Here is a 16,102-nt window from a genome sequence, read left to right as displayed (position 1 = left end):
CTGGAGGAGGGCACGGGAGGGGGTCACGACCCCCCCCCCCCCCGGTAACCCTCCCCACCCCTTCCCAATGGGGCGAAAAGGGGGGTCCGACCCTCCCATGGGGCAATTGGGGGGGCCCGACCCTCCCCAGCCTGACACCTCCCCCCATGGGGACCCCCCAATGGGGCCGTTGGGAAAGGGGGGGCACGACCCCCCCCCATGGGACCCCCCAATTTGGGGGCTGCGGGGGGAGAAGGGGGTCCCAACCCGCCCCCCCCCCGCTCCTCCCCGCCCTAGAGGCGGCACCGGGGGGAGGGAGAGCCCGTCCCGGTACCGCTGCGCTCCTGCCTGGTCTCGGTCCCGCTTCCGGTTCCGCTTCCGGTTCCGCTTCCGGTCCCGGCGCCGCTCTCGCTCCCGCTCCGCTCCCGCCGCCTCTTCCCGGGCCCCGCCGCCGCCGCCGCCAAATCTCGCGAGAGCCGCGCCGGGGGCGGGGCCGGCGTCACGCGCACCGCGGGCCACGATTGGCTGACGCGGGGAACTGGGGGTTGGGGCGACGGCGGCGCGGAGGGGACAGGAGAGTCGCAGAGGCGAAGGGGAATTAAAGGGCCAGGAGCCTTTTAGGAGAGCCGGATATTGGGGTGGGAAAGGCGGATTTTGGGGCCAGAACAAGAGATTTTGGCTTTAAAGGGGATTTATGGTCTGGAAATGCAGATTTGGGGGATACGGGGCGGATATGGGGTCAGAAGGGCCATTTTGCGGGGGAGGGGAAATTGGAGTGAAAAGGGCAGATTTTGGGGTCCCGGGGGCAGATATGGGGGGGGCACAAGGCCCCGCCCCCGCAACTGATTGGTCGGCCGAGCTGCATGGCTGGCGGAGCGCCCTGCGCTGATTGGCCAGCGGCACCGGGACGTGGGCGGGTCCCCTGGCGCCCTCTCCCGCGTCGCTGATTGGTCGGCTCCCCTGATGGAGGGCGGAGCCCCCGCCTCCGTCGGGGGGTCCCACAGGGGCTCAGGCAGGTGGGGGCGTGGTGCCTTGGCCCCGCCCCCTTTGTGTTTGGGGGCGTGGCCAGTAGGGGCGTGGGTGGGGCCTGTTTGGGGGGTGGGCTTCCTTAAAGGGCCAGCGCGCCCTAGAGAGGGGTCCCTATAGGGGAAACAATTGCTGGAGGGTGTCCCAGGCGTCCGGGGTATAAATGGGGACTAACGAAGCCGGGGCCGGTACCGGTTCCGCCGAGGGGCCCCGGCGTCCGGGCGGGGCCGCCCACGTCAGCAGGCACCACAACCCCCGTTGCCTTTTTTGGCTCCCGGACGCCTGGGCCCTCCCGGATGGGGGCGGGGGAAAGAGGGATGCACGTGTGGTGACGTCACCCGGTCACGCGTGTTTTCCTCCCCCGACACGTCACAGCACGCCCCGCCCCTTCCCCAAAAAACCTTCCTCTTTCCACAGGAAACGACACCGGAATTAAGGGGGGGGGAGGGTACCCGAACGCCTGGGCCCCCCGCCAGCAACACAAGGAGGAGGCAGGCAAAGGAGGGCAACACTTTATTCACCAAAACAGGGCCCTTTTGCCCCAAAACAGGCGGGCCGGAAATAGAGCAGCTCTCCGGGGATTACAAAAATCGCATCAACGCGGTACAAAATAGCAGCAATAAATAAATCAATTAGTCCTTAAATAGTGGGGGGGGGGGGGGGGCAGCACCAGGCTGGGGAGGGGTCCCACAGAGGGGCCCAGGCATCCGGGGCAGGGCCCCCAGCATCAGATTAATGCAAGGCACAGATTGACCCCCCCAATTTGGGGGGGTCCCCCCCAATTTGGGAACACTGGGGGGACCCATGGACCCCCCCCCACAAAGAGGGTACCCGAATGTCTCCCCCCCCCCCCAGAGTGGGGCAATAAATAAAGCCATAAATACCCCCCCACACACAGGGGTTGGGGGGCAGGTCCTGCCAGCCCCCCCCCCCCATATTAAAGCTACAGTAATTAGGGAGGGGGCACCCAGGGGTGTCCCCCCCCCACCCTGAGGGGCTCTGCTACATAAGTGTCATCCCCCCACCAAAATATTCCAGGGGTGGGGGGGGCAAAAAGTGCCCCCCCGCTTCACCCATGGGGCACCCAAAAACAGGTGGGGGGGGGGGCAAGGAGGGACCCCAGGGGTGGGGGCACCCAAAGGGGGGGGTCCCCATTACCCAGGGGGGGTCCCTATTGCTACAGGGGGCACCCAAAAAGGACTCAATCCCCTAGGGGGGGGGTCCCATCACCTGGGGGGGGGGAAATCCTCAGGAGAGGAGGGGGGGTCCCCAAAGGGGGTCCCCATCATGGGAGGGGGATCCCCAAAGGGGGTCCCATCACCAGGGGGTCCCTATCACCCAGAAGAGGGGTCCCCAAAGGGGGTCCCCATCATGGGAGGGGGATCCCCAAAGGGGGTCCCATCACCAGGGGGTCCCCATCACCCAGAAGGGGGGGTCCCCAAAGGGGGTCCCCATCAGAGGAGGGGGGGTCCCCAAAGGGGGTCCCCATCACCCAGAAGGGGGGGGTCCCACGAGCCGGGGGGGGGGGGTCCCCACCCCCTGGGGGGCCCCCACCGCCTCCCCCCACCTCAAGCCGACCCGGAGAGTCGGTGGAAAACGGGGAGGCGCCGCGGGGGGGCGACAGCGACGGGAGGGTCCCCCCCGTCCCAGCCGGTCCCGGTGCCGGTCCCGGGGGGCTCCTCGGCTCCGTGCAGGAAGAGGCAGCGGGCGCCGTAGGGGCAGACGCCGGAGCGCAGGAAGCTGCGGCAGGGCCGGGTCTTGTACCGGGGGTGGCGGCGGGCGCGGAGCTCGGCGGCGCCGTGCGCGAACTGGCAGCGGGCGCCGTAGGGGCAGCGGCCGTCGGCGGCGAACGCGCGACACAGCTCGGTCTTGTAGCGCGGCGACAGCGGCGGCGACAGCGGCGACACCGGCGGCGGGGACAGCGGGGCGAAACCGGGGGGAGGCGGCACCGGGCGGCCCTCGGGGGCGCTGGCGGAGCGGAGCAGCCGCCCGGGCTGCGGCTCCGGCATCTCCAGGAGCTCCAGGAGCAGCTCCCGGGAATGCAGGAGCTGCCGGGGGTTCAGGAGCAGCTCCGGGAGCTCCAGCAGCTCCCGGGGATCCGGCGGGAGCTCCGCGGTCCAGGGCGAGCGCGGGGGCCGTGGGGGCTCCAGCCTCTGCGGGGGGGGGAACGGGACGGGGGTCAGGGACATCCCGGGGCTGCGGGAGCCTCCGGGGGCAGCGGGGAGGGAAACGGGGATAAAATAGGGAAGGCGGGGGGGGGGGAAAGAACAACAGGTCCCTGGGAGGGATTTGGGGGTAATTCGGGAATCCCAGGGGGGTGACAGGAGTCCCAAGGGGAATTTGGGGGAGATTAAGGAGAAATGGGGAGTCCCGGGGAGATTAACGGACACCGAGGTGCCCGGGGTGGGAGGTGGGGGGATCGGAGCACAAGGAAGGGCCCCGGGGTGCCGGATTTGGGGGGGAATAAGGGAAAATGGAGAGTCCCCCGGGGGCTGAGGGAGCCCGGGGGTCCGGGAGCTGCCCCGAAGGGAATTTGGGGGGGAATAAGGGAAAACGGAGGGTCCGGGAGGGCTGGGGGACTCGAGGGGCACCCGGGGGTCCCTGGAGGGGGACGGGGGACGCTGAGGAGAAGCGGGGGGCCCGAGGGACCCCGGGGAGGACCCGGCGGCCCTAAAGGGGGAGATTCCCGGGATTCGGGAGCTCCTGGGATTCGGGGGTCCCGGAGAGAGGCCGGTACCTGGAAGCCGGGAGGCGGCGCGAGGTCGAGCGCGGCAGCGGTCATGGCGGCGGCGGCCGGGCCGGTCCGGGGGGAATTCGGGTCGGTCCGGGGGGATTCGGGCCGGTTCGGGACCGTTCGGGGCAGCAGCGGCTCCTCCTGGGGCGCCGGCGCCTTTATAGGGCGCGGCCCCGCCCCGCCGCCGTGACGTCAGCGCGCGGCGAGGAGGGGGCGTGACCATGAGCTCACGGGGGGCGCGCCGGAAACGGGGGGCGTGGCCATGAGCTCACGGTGGCGGGAGAGGCGGGGCCTGACGTTGCGGGGGCGGGGCCTGGTGCTGCGGGGGCGGGGCCACGAGCGCGCTGGCGGGAAGGGGGAGGTGCCACGAGGCCGCGTCATAGGGGGCGGGGCCTGTGACGGCGGGCGCGGCCCCGGTGACTCATCCTGCCGGGAACACCGCGGGGGACACGGGGACACGGGACACGTCACCGCGGGGAGGGAGGGGCCCCCCTGCAATCCGCCCCGCCCCGGGAAAGTCCCCTCCCCCTAACTCGCCTACTGACGGAGTGGGCGGGGCCGGAATAAAGCCCCGCCCCCGGCGAATGACCCCTCCCCCCGAAACCCTCCCCCCCCCAAGAACTCACCCAATTTATTTATTGATTTATTGAGGTTTTATTTGCACGGGGGGGGGGACACACGCCCCCCTCAATGTCACCCCCCGCCTTGGGGACATCCCTGCCACGGTGTCCCCAGGGTGGGGGGCGCCTCCGTGGTCCCGGGATGGGGGGGGACGGGGACACAATTTGCCCGTGATCCCTGGGACACCCATAAGGGGACACTGGGGACACCGCGCGTGGGGTCCATAGGGGCCAGTGTCCCCACGGTGTCCCTGATGTCCCCACGGTGTCCCCACGCTCAGGCAGGGGCCCCGTGATCTTGTTGGCGCCCTCCGGCAGCGCCGTGTGGATGTCCCCACTGTCCCCATTACCCCCCATGTCCCCCATGTCCCCAAACTCCCGAATGTCCCGGATGTCCCCAATGTCCCGGATGTCCCCAATGTCCTGGATGTCCCCGATGTCCCCAGGGCTCAGGGCGCGGGCAGGCGCCCCGTGATCTTGTTGGCGCCCTCCAGCAGCGCCGTGTGGATGTCCCCGCTGTCCCCGTTACCCCCCCATGTCCCCGATGTCCTGGATGTCCCCAATGTCCCGGATGTCCCCGATGTCCTCAGGGCGCGGGCAGGCGCCCCGTGATCTTGTTGGCACCCTCCAGCAGCGCCGTGTGGATGTCCCCACTGTCCCCGTTACCCCCCATGTCCCGGATGTCCCTGATCTCCCGGATGTCCTGGATGTCCCCAATCTCTCGGATGTCCCCGATGTCCCCGATGTCCTCAGGGCGCGGGCAGGCGCCCCGTGATCTTGTTGGCGCCCTCCAGCAGCGCCGTGTGGATGTCCCTACTGTCCCCATTATCCCCCATGTCCCCCATGTCCTGGATGTCCCCAGTGTCCCGGATGTCCCCAATGTCCTGGATGTCCCCAGGGCTCAGGGCGCGGGCAGGGGCCCCGTGATCTTGTTGGCGCCCTCCAGCAGCGCCGTGTGGATGTCCCCGCTGTCCCCGTTACCCCCCATGTCCCCATTACCCCCCATGTCCCCGATGTCCCCCATGTCCTGGATGTCCCCAATGTCCCGGATGTCCCCAATGTCCCTGATGTCCTCAGGGCGCGGGCAGGCGCCCCGTGATCTTGTTGGCGCCCTCCAGCAGCGCCGTGTGGGTGTCCCCACTGTCCCCATTACCCCCCATGTCCCGCATGTCCCCAATGTCCCGGATGTCCCCAATGTCCCGGATGTCCCCGATGTCCTCAGGGCGCGGGCAGGCGCCCCGTGATCTTGTTGGCGCCCTCCAGCAGCGCCGTGTGGATGTCCCCACTGTCCCCATTACCCCCCATGTCCCCCATGTCCTGGATGTCCCCAATGTCCCGGATGTCCCCAATGTCCCAGATGTCCCCAATGTCCTGGATGTCCCCCATGTCCCAGATGTCCCCAATGTCCCCGATGTCCTCAGGGCGCGGGCAGGCGCCCCGTGATCTTGTTGGCACCCTCCAGCAGCGCCGTGTGGATGTCCCCGCTGTCCCCGTTACCCCCCATGTCCCGGATGTCCCCAATGTCCCGGATGTCCCCAATGTCCTGGATGTCCCCGATGTCCCCGATGTCCTCAGGGCGCGGGCAGGCGCCCCGTGATCTTGTTGGCGCCCTCCAGCAGCGCCGTGTGGATGTCCCCACTGTCCCCATTACCCCCCATGTCCCCCATGTCCTGGATGTCCCCAATGTCCCGGATGTCCCCAATGTCCCGGATGTCCCCAATGTCCTGGATGTCCCCGATGTCCCCAGGGCTCAGGGCGCGGGCAGGCGCCCCGTGATCTTGTTGGCGCCCTCCAGCAGCGCCGTGTGGATGTCCCCGCTGTCCCCATTACCCCCCATGTCCCACATGTCCCCAATGTCCTGGATGTCCCCAATGTCCCGGATGTCCCCGATGTCCCCAGGGCTCAGGGCGCGGGCAGGCGCCCCGTGATCTTGTTGGCGCCCTCCAGCAGCGCCGTGTGGATGTCCCCACTGTCCCCATTATCCCCCATGTCCCCCATGTTCTGGATGTCCCCAATGTCCTGGATGTCCCCAATGTCCTGGATGTCCCCGATGTCCCCAGGGCTCAGGGTGCGGGCAGGCGCCCCGTGATCTTGTTGGCGCCCTCCAGCAGCGCCGTGTGGATGTCCCCACTGTCCCCGTTACCCCCCATGTCCCGGATGTCCCTGATCTCCCGGATGTCCTGGATGTCCCCAATCTCTCGGATGTCCCCGATGTCCCCGATGTCCTCAGGGCGCGGGCAGGCGCCCCGTGATCTTGTTGGCGCCCTCCAGCAGCGCCGTGTGGATGTCCCCACTGTCCCCATTACCCCCCATGTCCCGGATGTCCCTGATCTCCCGGATGTCCCGGATGTCCCGGATGTCCTGGATGTCCCCAATGTCCCCGATGTCCCCGATGTCCTCAGGGCGCGGGCAGGCGCCCCGTGATCTTGTTGGCGCCCTCCAGCAGCGCCGTGTGGATGTCCTTGGCGCCCGCGATCTGCGCCTTGGCCAGCGGCAGGTACTGGGTGTAGGGGAGGCTCTCGCCGGCCGCCGCCTCGGGCTTGGTGGCCGTGGGGACCAGCGTGGGCGAGTGCTTGGCGCTGTCAAAGCTCTGCGAGAGGCACTCGTGCGCCAGCCGCTGCGGGGACATCCGGGACATTGGGGACGGCGTCAGCAGTGTCACCGCGGGGGGGACAATGGGGGACATCACCGCGGAGGGGATGAGGGGGATGTCACTATGGTGGGGACAATGGCAATGCCACCATGCTGGGATAAGGGGATGTCACCGAGGTGGTAACGAGGGGATGTCACCGTGGTGGGGACGAGGTGGATGTCACCACGGTGGGGACAATGGGAATGCCTCCATGGTGGGGATAAGGGGACGTCACCGTGGTGGGGACGAGGGGGGACATCACTACGGTGGGGACAATGACAATGCCACCATGGTGGGGATAAGGGGACATCACTGTGGTGGGAACAAGGGGATGTCACCGCGGTGGGGATAAGGGAGACGTCACCACGGTGGGGACAATGGCAATGCCACCATGGTGGGGATAAGGGGACGTCACTGCGGTGGGGACGAGGGGGACGTCACTATGGTGGGGACAATGGCAATGCCACCATGGTGGGGATAAGGGGACGTCACCGTGGTAGGGACAATGGGGACGTCACCACGAAAGGGACAATGACAATGCCACCATGGTTGGGATAAGGGGACGTCACCATGGAGGGGACGAGGGGGACGTCACTATGGTGAGGACAACGGCAATGCCACCATGGTGGGGATAAGGGGACGTCACCGTGGTAGGGACAATGGGGACGTCACCGCGGAGGGGACGAGGGGGACGTCACTATGGTGGGGACAATGGGAATGCCTCCATGGTGGGGATAAGGGGACATCACTGCGGTGGGGACGAGGGGGGACATCACTACGGTGGGGACAATGACAATGCCACCATGGTGGGGATAAGGGGACGTCACCGCGGTGGGGATGAGGGGGACGTCACCATGGTGGGGACAATGACAATGCCACCATGGTGGGGATAAGGGGACATCACTGTGGTGGGAACAAGGGGATGTCACCGCGGTGGGGATAAGGGAGACGTCACCACGGTGGGGACAATGGCAATGCCACCATGGTGGGGACGAGGGGGACGTCACCGCGGAGGGGACGAGGGGGACGTCACCATGGTGGGGACAATGACAATGCCACCATGGTGGGATAAGGGGATGTCACCGCGGAGGGGATAAGGGGATGTCACCGCGGTGGGGACAATGACAATGCCACCATGGTGGGGATAAGGGGACGTCACCGCGGTGGGGATGAGGGGGACGTCACCATGGTGGGGACAATGGCGCTGCCACCATGGTGGGGATAAGGGGACGTCACCGTGGTAGGGACAATGGGGATGTCACCGCAGAGGGGACGAGGGGGATGTCACTATGGTGGGGACAATGGCAATGCCACCATGCTGGGATAAGGGGATGTCACCGAGGTGGTAACGAGGGGATGTCACCGTGGTGGGGACGAGGGGGATGTCACCATGGTGCGGACGAGGGGGGACGTCACTATGGTGGGGACAATGGCAATGCCACCATGCTGAGATAAGGGGAGATCACCGCAGTGGGAACAAGGGGGATGTCACCACGGTGGGGACGAGGGGGATGTCACCACGGTGGGGACAATGGGAATGCCTCCATGGTGGGGATAAGGGGACGTCACCGTGGTGGGGACGAGGGGGGACATCACTACGGTGGGGACAATGACAATGCCACCATGGTGGGGATAAGGGGGACGTCACCACGGAGGGGATAAGGGAGACATCACTATGGTGGGGACAATGGCAATGCCACCATGGTGGGGATAAGAGGACGTCACCGCGGTGGGGATGAGGGGGACGTCACCATGGTGGGGACAATGGCACTGCCACCATGGTGGGGATAAGGAGATGTCACCGTGGTAGGGACAATGGGGATGTCACCGCGGAGGGGACGAGGGGGATGTCACTATGGTGGGGACAATGGCAATGCCACCATGCTGGGATAAGGGGATGTCACCATGGAGGGGACGAGGGGGACGTCACTATGGTGGGGACAACGGCAATGCCACCATGGTGGGGGTAAGGGGATGTCACCATGGTAGGGACAATGGGGATGTCACTGCGGAGGGGATGAGGGGGGACGTCACCGCGGAGGGGACAATGGCAATGCCACCGTGGCGGGGATAAGGGGACATCACCGTGGTATGGACAATGGGGACGTCACTATGGCGGGGATGAGGGCACGTCACCAGAGAGGGGACAATGACAATGCCACCATGCTGGGATAAGGGGATGTCACCGCGGTGGGGACGAGGGGGATGTCACCATGGTGGGGACAATGGCAATGCCACCATGACGAGGATAAGGGGGACGTCACCATGGCGGGGATGAGGGGGAACGTCACTATGGTGGGGACAACGGCAATGCCACCATGGTGGAGATAAGGGGATGTCACCGTGGTAGGGACAATGGGGACGTCACCACGGAAGGGACAATGACAATGCCACCATGGTTGGGATAAGGGGACGTCACCATGGAGGGGACAACGGGGACGTCACCACGGTGGGGACAATGGCAGTGCCACCATGGTGGGGATAAGGGGATGTCACCATGGTAGGGACAATGGGGATGTCACCACGGAGGGGACGAGGCGGATGTCACCACGGAGGGGATGAGGGGGGACGTCACTATGGTGGGGACAACGGCAATGCCACCATGGTGGGGATAAGAGGACGTCACCGCGGTGGGGGTGAGGGGGGACGTCACCACAGTGGGGACAATGACAATGCCACCATGCTGGGATAAGGGGACGTCATCGCAGAGGGGATGAGGGGGACGTCACCACGGTGGGGACGAGGGGGATGTCACTATGGTGGGGACAATGGCAATGCCACCATGGTGGGGATAAGGGGACGTCACCGTGGAGGGGATGAGGGGGACATCACTACGGTGGGGACAATGGGAATGCCACCATGGTGGGGATAAGGGGATGTCACCGTGGTAGGGACAATGGGGACGTCACCACGGCGGGGATGAGGGGACGCCATGGCGGCGGGGACAATGGAAATGTCACCATGGTGGGGACAAGGACCAGGTCACTGCGGTGGGGACGAGGACAATGTCACCACGGTGGGGACAATGGGGACGTCAGCGCAGTAGGGACGAGGGGATGTCACCCCCGGTGGAGTGCCCTGGGGGACACTAGGATGCCCCTGGGAACACGAGAACACCCCAGGGGACATAGTGACATCCTGGGGACACAGTGACACCCTAGGGGACGTGATGGCACCCTGGGGAGGCAGTACCCCCCTTGGGGACGCGGTGCCACCCTTGGGGACATGGTGGCACCTTGGGGACACGGTGCCACCTTGGGGACACGGTGCCACCCTAGGGGACGTGATGGCACCCTAGGGGACGCAGTGGCACCCTAGGAGACACGGTGCCACCCTTGGGGACATGGTGCCACCCTGGGGAGGCAGTACCCCCCTTGGGGACGCGGTGCCACCCTTGGGGACATGGTGGCACTCTGGGACACGGTGCCACCCTAGGGGACGTGATGGCACCCTAGGGGACGCAGTGGCACCCTAGGAGACGCGGTGCCATCCTTGGGGACATGGTGACACCTTGGGGAGGCAGTACCCCCCTTGGGGACATGGTGCCACCCTTGGGGACAGGGTGGCACCCTGGGGACATGGTGCCACCCTAGGGGACGTGATGGCGCCCTAGGGGACGCAGTGGCACCCTAGGAGACACGGTGCCACCCTTGGGGAGATGGTGCCACCCTGGGGAGGCAGTACCCCCCTTTGGGACGCAGTGCCACCCTTGGGGACAGGGTGCCACCCTTGGGGACACGGTGCCACCCTAGGGGACGTGATGGCACCCTAGGGGACGCAGTGGCACCCTAGGAGACACGGTGCCACCCTTGGGGACATGGTGACACCTTGGGGAGGCAGTACCCCCCTTGGGGACGCGGTGCCACCCTTGGGGACATGGTGGCACCTTGGGGACACGGTGCCACCCTAGGGGACGTGATGGCACCCTAGGGGACGCAGTGGCACCCTAGGAGACACGGTGCCACCCTTGGGGACATGGTGACACCTTGGGGAGGCAGCGCCCCCCTTGGGGACATGGTGCCACCCTTGGGGACATGGTGGCACCCTGGGGACACGGTGCCACCCTAGGGGACGTGATGGCACCCTAGGGGACGCAGTGGCACCCTAGGAGACGCGGTGCCATCCTTGGGGACATGGTGCCACCCTGGGGAGGCAGTACCCCCCTTGGGGACGTGGTGCCACCCTTGGGGACATGGTGGCACCCTGGGGACACGGTGCCACCCTAGGGGACGTGATGGCACCCTAGGGGACGCAGTGGCACCCTAGGAGACACGGTGCCACCCTTGGGGACATGGTGACACCTTGGGGAGGCAGCGCCCCCCTTGGGGACATGGTGCCACCCTTGGGGACATGGTGGCACCCTGGGGACATGGTGCCACCCTAGGGGACGTGATGGCACCCTAGGGGACGCAGTGGCACCCTAGGAGACACGGTGCCACCCTTGGGGACATGGTGCCACCCTGGGGAGGCAGTGCCCCCCTTGGGGACATGGTGCCACCCTTGGGGACATGGTGGCACCTTGGGGACACGGTGCCACCCTAGGGGACGTGATGGCACCCTAGGGGACGCAGTGGCACCCTAGGAGACGCGGTGCCACCCTTGGGGACATGGTGCCACCCTGGGGAGGCAGTACCCCCCTTGGGGATGCAGTGCCACCCTTGGGGACATGGTGCCACCCTTGGGGACACGGTGCCACCCTTGGGGACACGGTGCCACCCCGGGTCACCCACCAGGCACAGCTCCAGCTGGTCGCACAGCGCGTAGAACTCCTCCAGGCTCTTGTCGAAGCGCTGCAGGGCCCCGTCCGCGCTCTTCCTGCGGGGACACGGGGACAGCGGTGTCACCGGGGGGGGGGGACATGGGGACAGCGGTGTCACCGGGGGACATGGGGACACAGGGACAGCAGTCACCGGGGTGGGGACACAGGGATGGGGGCGTCACTGGGGCAGGGACAGGGGGACAGGGGTATCCTTGGAGTGCGAACATGGGGACGGGGGGGGTCTCTGGTGACAAATGGGGACACGGGGACAAGGGGGGTCACCAGGGTTGGGGACATGGGGACAGGGCGGTCGTGGGGGTTGGGGACACGGGGACAGGGTGGTCACGGGGACACGGGGACAGGGAGGTCACCAGGGTTGGGGACACGGGGCGGGGGCGGTCCCAGGGTTGGGGACATGGGGACAGGGCGGTCGTGAGGACATGGGGACAGGTCGGTCCCCGGGGTTGGGGACACGGGGCTGGGGCAGTCCCGGGGTTGGGGACACGGGGACAGGGTGGTCACGGGGACACGGGGACAGGTCGGTCCCCGGGGTTGGGGACACGGGGCCGGGGCAGTCCCAGGGTTGGGGACACGGGGACAGGGTGGTCATGGGGACACGGGGACAGGGAGGTCACCAGGGTTGGGGACACGGGGCGGGGGGCGGTCCCAGGGTTGGGGACACGGGGACAGGGCAGTCGCGGGGACACGGGGACAGGTCGGTCCCCGGGGTTGGGGACATGGGGCCGGGGTGGTCATGGGGTTGGGGACACGGGGACAGGGCAGTCGCGGGGACACAGGGACAGGTCGGTCCCCAGGGTTGGGGACACGGGGCCGGGGCGGTCCCGGGGTTGGGGACACGGGGACAGGTCGGTCCCCGGGGTTGGGGACACAGGGACAGGGCGGTCGTGGGGGTTGGGGACATGGGGACAGGGTGGTCACGGGGACAGGTCGGTCCCCGGGGTTGGGGACAGGCCGCACTCACTGCCCCGTGTCGATGCTCGAGTTCTGCACCAGGTTCTGGGCCGCCACCTTCATCAGCGTCTGGGGGGGGGGAGACGCGGCCACCAACGTGTCACCAACGTGTCACCAACGTGTCACCAACACAGGCCCCCCCCTCCCCGGGCGGGGACATGGGGACAGCAGTGTCACCCCCCCCCCCCCCAAAAGGACCGATTGGGACAAGGCGCCCAACAGGGCGCCGGCCCCGCCCCTTCTCCAAGCCCCGCCCATTCCCGCAGGCGGCCCCGCCCCTTCTCAAAGCACCGCCCCCACCCCGGCGACAGGCCCCGCCCCTCCCTTGGCGGCGGCCCCGCCCCCTCTCGGCAGCAGCCCCGCCCTCTCCGGCGTCCCGCCCATTCCCGGCGGCAAGCCCCGCCCCTTCCCCGCGGCAGGCCCCGCCCACCTGCAGGCCCCGCCCACCTGCAGGCTCTCCTTGAGCTGCGGCAGCAGCAGCCGGAACCGCTGCACGGGGTCGAAGTCCTGCGCCTGCGCGGCCGCCGCCGCCGCCACCTGCGCCGGAAGCGCCGCCCCCGCCGCCGGCCCCGCCCCGGCCGCCGGCCCCGCCCCCGCCGCGGGCAGCGGCGGCCCCGCCCCGGCCGGCGGCGGCGGCTGCTGCGCGGGCGCCGCCATCTTGAGGCGCCCCGCTTCGCTTCCGCTCCCGCCCGCCTCCGCGCGCGCGCACGCGCGCTTCTGCCCGCCCGGAAGTGACGCTACGCCGCCAGGGGCCCTCGCGGCTGCCGGAAGCGGCGCCCGCACTTCCGGCCGCGGGTGTCCCCGGCGGCGCCTGCCCAGCGGCGCCGCCGTCCCGGCTTTCCTCCCGCTCCCGGTTCCGGTTCCGGTGCCGGTTCCGGTTGCCGCCATGGCTCCCACCATCCAGACGCAGGCGCAGCGGGAGGAGCCGGGCCACAGGTACCGCCCTTCCGGCGCGCGGCGCTGCGTCACGGCCGTGACATCACGGCGGGGGGTGGTGACGTCATGGCGCCTGGGCGGGGGGAGGCTGCAGGGGGGAGGGGCGTGAGGGTCACGTGGGAGCGCTTGATGATGTCATGGAGCGGGGGGGGCTCGGTGTTGAGGCATCACATGACATGGGGGTGGGGTTTTCATGACGTCACAAGGGGGGTATTGGATGACATCACAAGGCTGGGGCGAGTTCCCTTGATGACATCACAGGGCTGGGAGCGGGTCACGATGGCATCACAGGGGTGGTGGGGGGGAGGAGGTCCCTGATGACATCACAGGGGTGAGGGGGTGATGTCACCCCTTGATGACGTCACCACGGGGGGGTGATGACGTCACCGCGGGGGGCGCCCCCCCAACTGACTCCCCCCCTCCCCCCCAGGCCCAGCTCCCACCGGACCCTCCCCGAGCGGTGAGTGGGGCCGGGACCTATAGGGGCCCCATAGATCCCCCCGCCCTATAGGAACCCCCACCCTATAGATCCCGCCCCATAGATCCCCCCGCCCTATAGGAACCCCCACCCTATAGATCCCGCCCCATAGATCCCCCTGACCTATAGGAACCCCCACCCTATAGATCCCGCCCCATAGATCCCCCTGCCCTATAGGAACCCCCACCCTATAGATCCCCTCCCATAGATCCCCCACCCTATAGGAACCCCCATCCTATAGATCCCCTCCCATAGATCCCCCTGCCCTATAGGAACCCCCACCCTATAGATCCCGCCCCATAGATCCCCCCGCCCTATAGGAACCCCCACCCTATAGATCCCGCCCCATAGATCCCCCAGCCCTATAGGAACCCCCATCCTATAGATCCCCTCCCATAGATCCCCCCGCCCTATAGGAACCCCCACCCTATAGATCCCCTCCCATAGATCCCCCAGCCCTATAGGAACCCCCACCCTATAGATCCCGCCCCATAGATCCCCCCACCCTATAGGAACCCCCACCCTATAGATCCCGCCCCATAGATCCCCCCGCCCTATAGGAACCCCCACCCTATAGATCCCCTCCCATAGATCCCCCCACCCTATAGGAACCCCCACCCTATAGATCCCGCCCCATAGATCCCCTATCCTATAGATCTGATACTCCCTGTGCTATAGGGGCCTTCACCCTATAGATCTCCCCATGCTATAGATCCCTCATCCTATAGATTTCCCCCATGCTGTAGATTCCCCCACCCTATAAATCCACTCATACCCTATAGGCACCCCCATATTGTATATATGTCCGTGTAGCCTATAGACCCTCTCATTTTATAGGCACGTTCATACCCTATAGATCTCCATGTACCCTATAGAATGCTCTGCCCCCTATAGGCCAGTCCACCCTATAGACACCCCCCATCCTATAGCCCCCCCCACCCTATAGGGCCCCCCAGAGCCCCCTGTACCCCAGAGCTCCCTTATAGGGGGGTGTCTCCTGGGTGAGGGTGCCCCCATTTGGGGGGGTGTCCCCATGTTGGGGGTGTCCCCATGGGGGGTTGTCCCCTGGGGGGGGTGTCCCCATTGGGGGGTGTCCCCATGTTGGGGGTGTCCCCAGGCAGGGGGTGTCCCCATGGGGGGTTGTCCCCATTTGAGGGGGGTGTCCCCAGGCGGGGGGGTGTCCCCATGTTGGGGGTGTCCCCAGGCAGGGGGTGTCCCCATGGGGGGGGGTGTCCCCATGGGGGGGGTGTCCCCATGTTAGGGGTGTCCCCATGGGGGGTTGTCCCCATTGGGGGGGTGTCCCCGTGTTGGGGGTGTCCCCTCTCGGGGGGGGTGTCCCCATGGGGGGGGTGTCCCCATTTGGGGGGGTGTCCCCATGTTGGGGGTGTCCCCATGGGGGGTTGTCCCCTGGGGGGGGTGTCCCCATTGGGGGGGTGTCCCCAGGCGGGGGGTGTCCCCAGGCGGGGGGTGTCCCCATTTGGGGGGGGTGTCCCCACTGGGGGGGTGTCCCCTCTCGGGGGGGGGGGGTGTCCCCAGGCGGGGGTCACTGACGCCCCCCCAGGTCGGGGGTCGTCTGCCGGGTCAAGTTCTGCAACAGCCTCCCCGACATCCCCTTCGACCCCAAGTTCATCACGTACCCGTTCGACCAGAACCGGTACCGGAACCGGCACCGGCACCGGGCCGGGGGGAGGGGCCTCGCTGCGGGCGGGGGGAGCAGGGGGAGGAGCCTCGAGGGGGGCGGGGGGAGCAGGGAGGAGGGGCCTCGAGGGGGGCGGGGGGAGCGGGGGGAGGAGCCTCGAGGGGCGTGGGGGGAGCAGGGGGAGGGGCCTCGAGGGGAGCGGGGGGAGGAGCCTCGGGGGCGCGGGGGGGGCAGGGGGAGGGGCCTGGATGGGGCGGGGGGGCAGGGGGAGGGGCCTGGATGGGGGCGGGGGGAGCAGGGAGCACGAGGGGGAGGAGCCTCGCTGGT

At 67.7% G+C, this 16,102-nt stretch overlaps 1 protein-coding gene and 1 long non-coding RNA gene across 2 annotated transcripts; one reads left to right on the top strand and one right to left on the bottom strand.

Moving 5' to 3' along the window:
• Positions 1–6,757: 6,757 nt before the first annotated feature.
• MED29 (mediator complex subunit 29) lies at positions 6,758–13,391 on the bottom strand. The gene is made up of 4 exons (XM_088538671.1): positions 13,170–13,391; positions 12,733–12,791; positions 11,722–11,806; positions 6,758–6,976 (listed from the first exon to the last, which is right to left on the bottom strand). The coding sequence occupies exons 1-4, from the start codon at positions 13,377–13,379 to the stop codon at positions 6,758–6,760; spliced, it is 573 nt and encodes a 190-aa protein (XP_088394797.1). The 5' UTR covers positions 13,380–13,391.
• Positions 13,392–13,528: 137 nt separating this feature from the next.
• LOC148590713 (uncharacterized) lies at positions 13,529–15,739 on the top strand. Its single transcript, XR_015914269.1, has 3 exons — positions 13,529–13,658; positions 14,089–14,118; positions 15,698–15,739. It is a non-coding gene; the product is annotated as an uncharacterized LOC148590713 (long non-coding RNA).
• Positions 15,740–16,102: the final 363 nt, after the last annotated feature.

Source organism: Tinamus guttatus, unplaced genomic scaffold (assembly GCF_059628265.1).
Source record: "Tinamus guttatus ecotype Peru unplaced genomic scaffold, ASM5962826v1 Tinamus_guttatus_pri_ptg001146l, whole genome shotgun sequence".
In the NCBI taxonomy this organism is placed as follows: Eukaryota; Metazoa; Chordata; class Aves; order Tinamiformes; family Tinamidae; genus Tinamus; species Tinamus guttatus.
The sequence above is the reverse complement of the archived record's forward strand: the minus strand, read 5'-3'. Positions and strand labels throughout refer to the sequence as shown.

Excerpts from the sequence above, each read along its gene's own strand:
- MED29 (XM_088538671.1), bottom strand. The coding sequence starts at position 13,379 with ATGGCGGCGCCCGCGCAGCAGCCGCCGCCGCCGGCCGGGGCGGGGCCG. Across the intron at positions 12,792-13,169 it reads AGCTCAAGGAGAGCCTGCAG|ACGCTGATGAAGGTGGCGGC; the intron begins GTGGGCGGGGCC and ends CCCCCCCCCCAG. Across the intron at positions 11,807-12,732 it reads TCGAGCATCGACACGGGGCA|GAAGAGCGCGGACGGGGCCC; the intron begins GTGAGTGCGGCC and ends GTGTCCCCGCAG.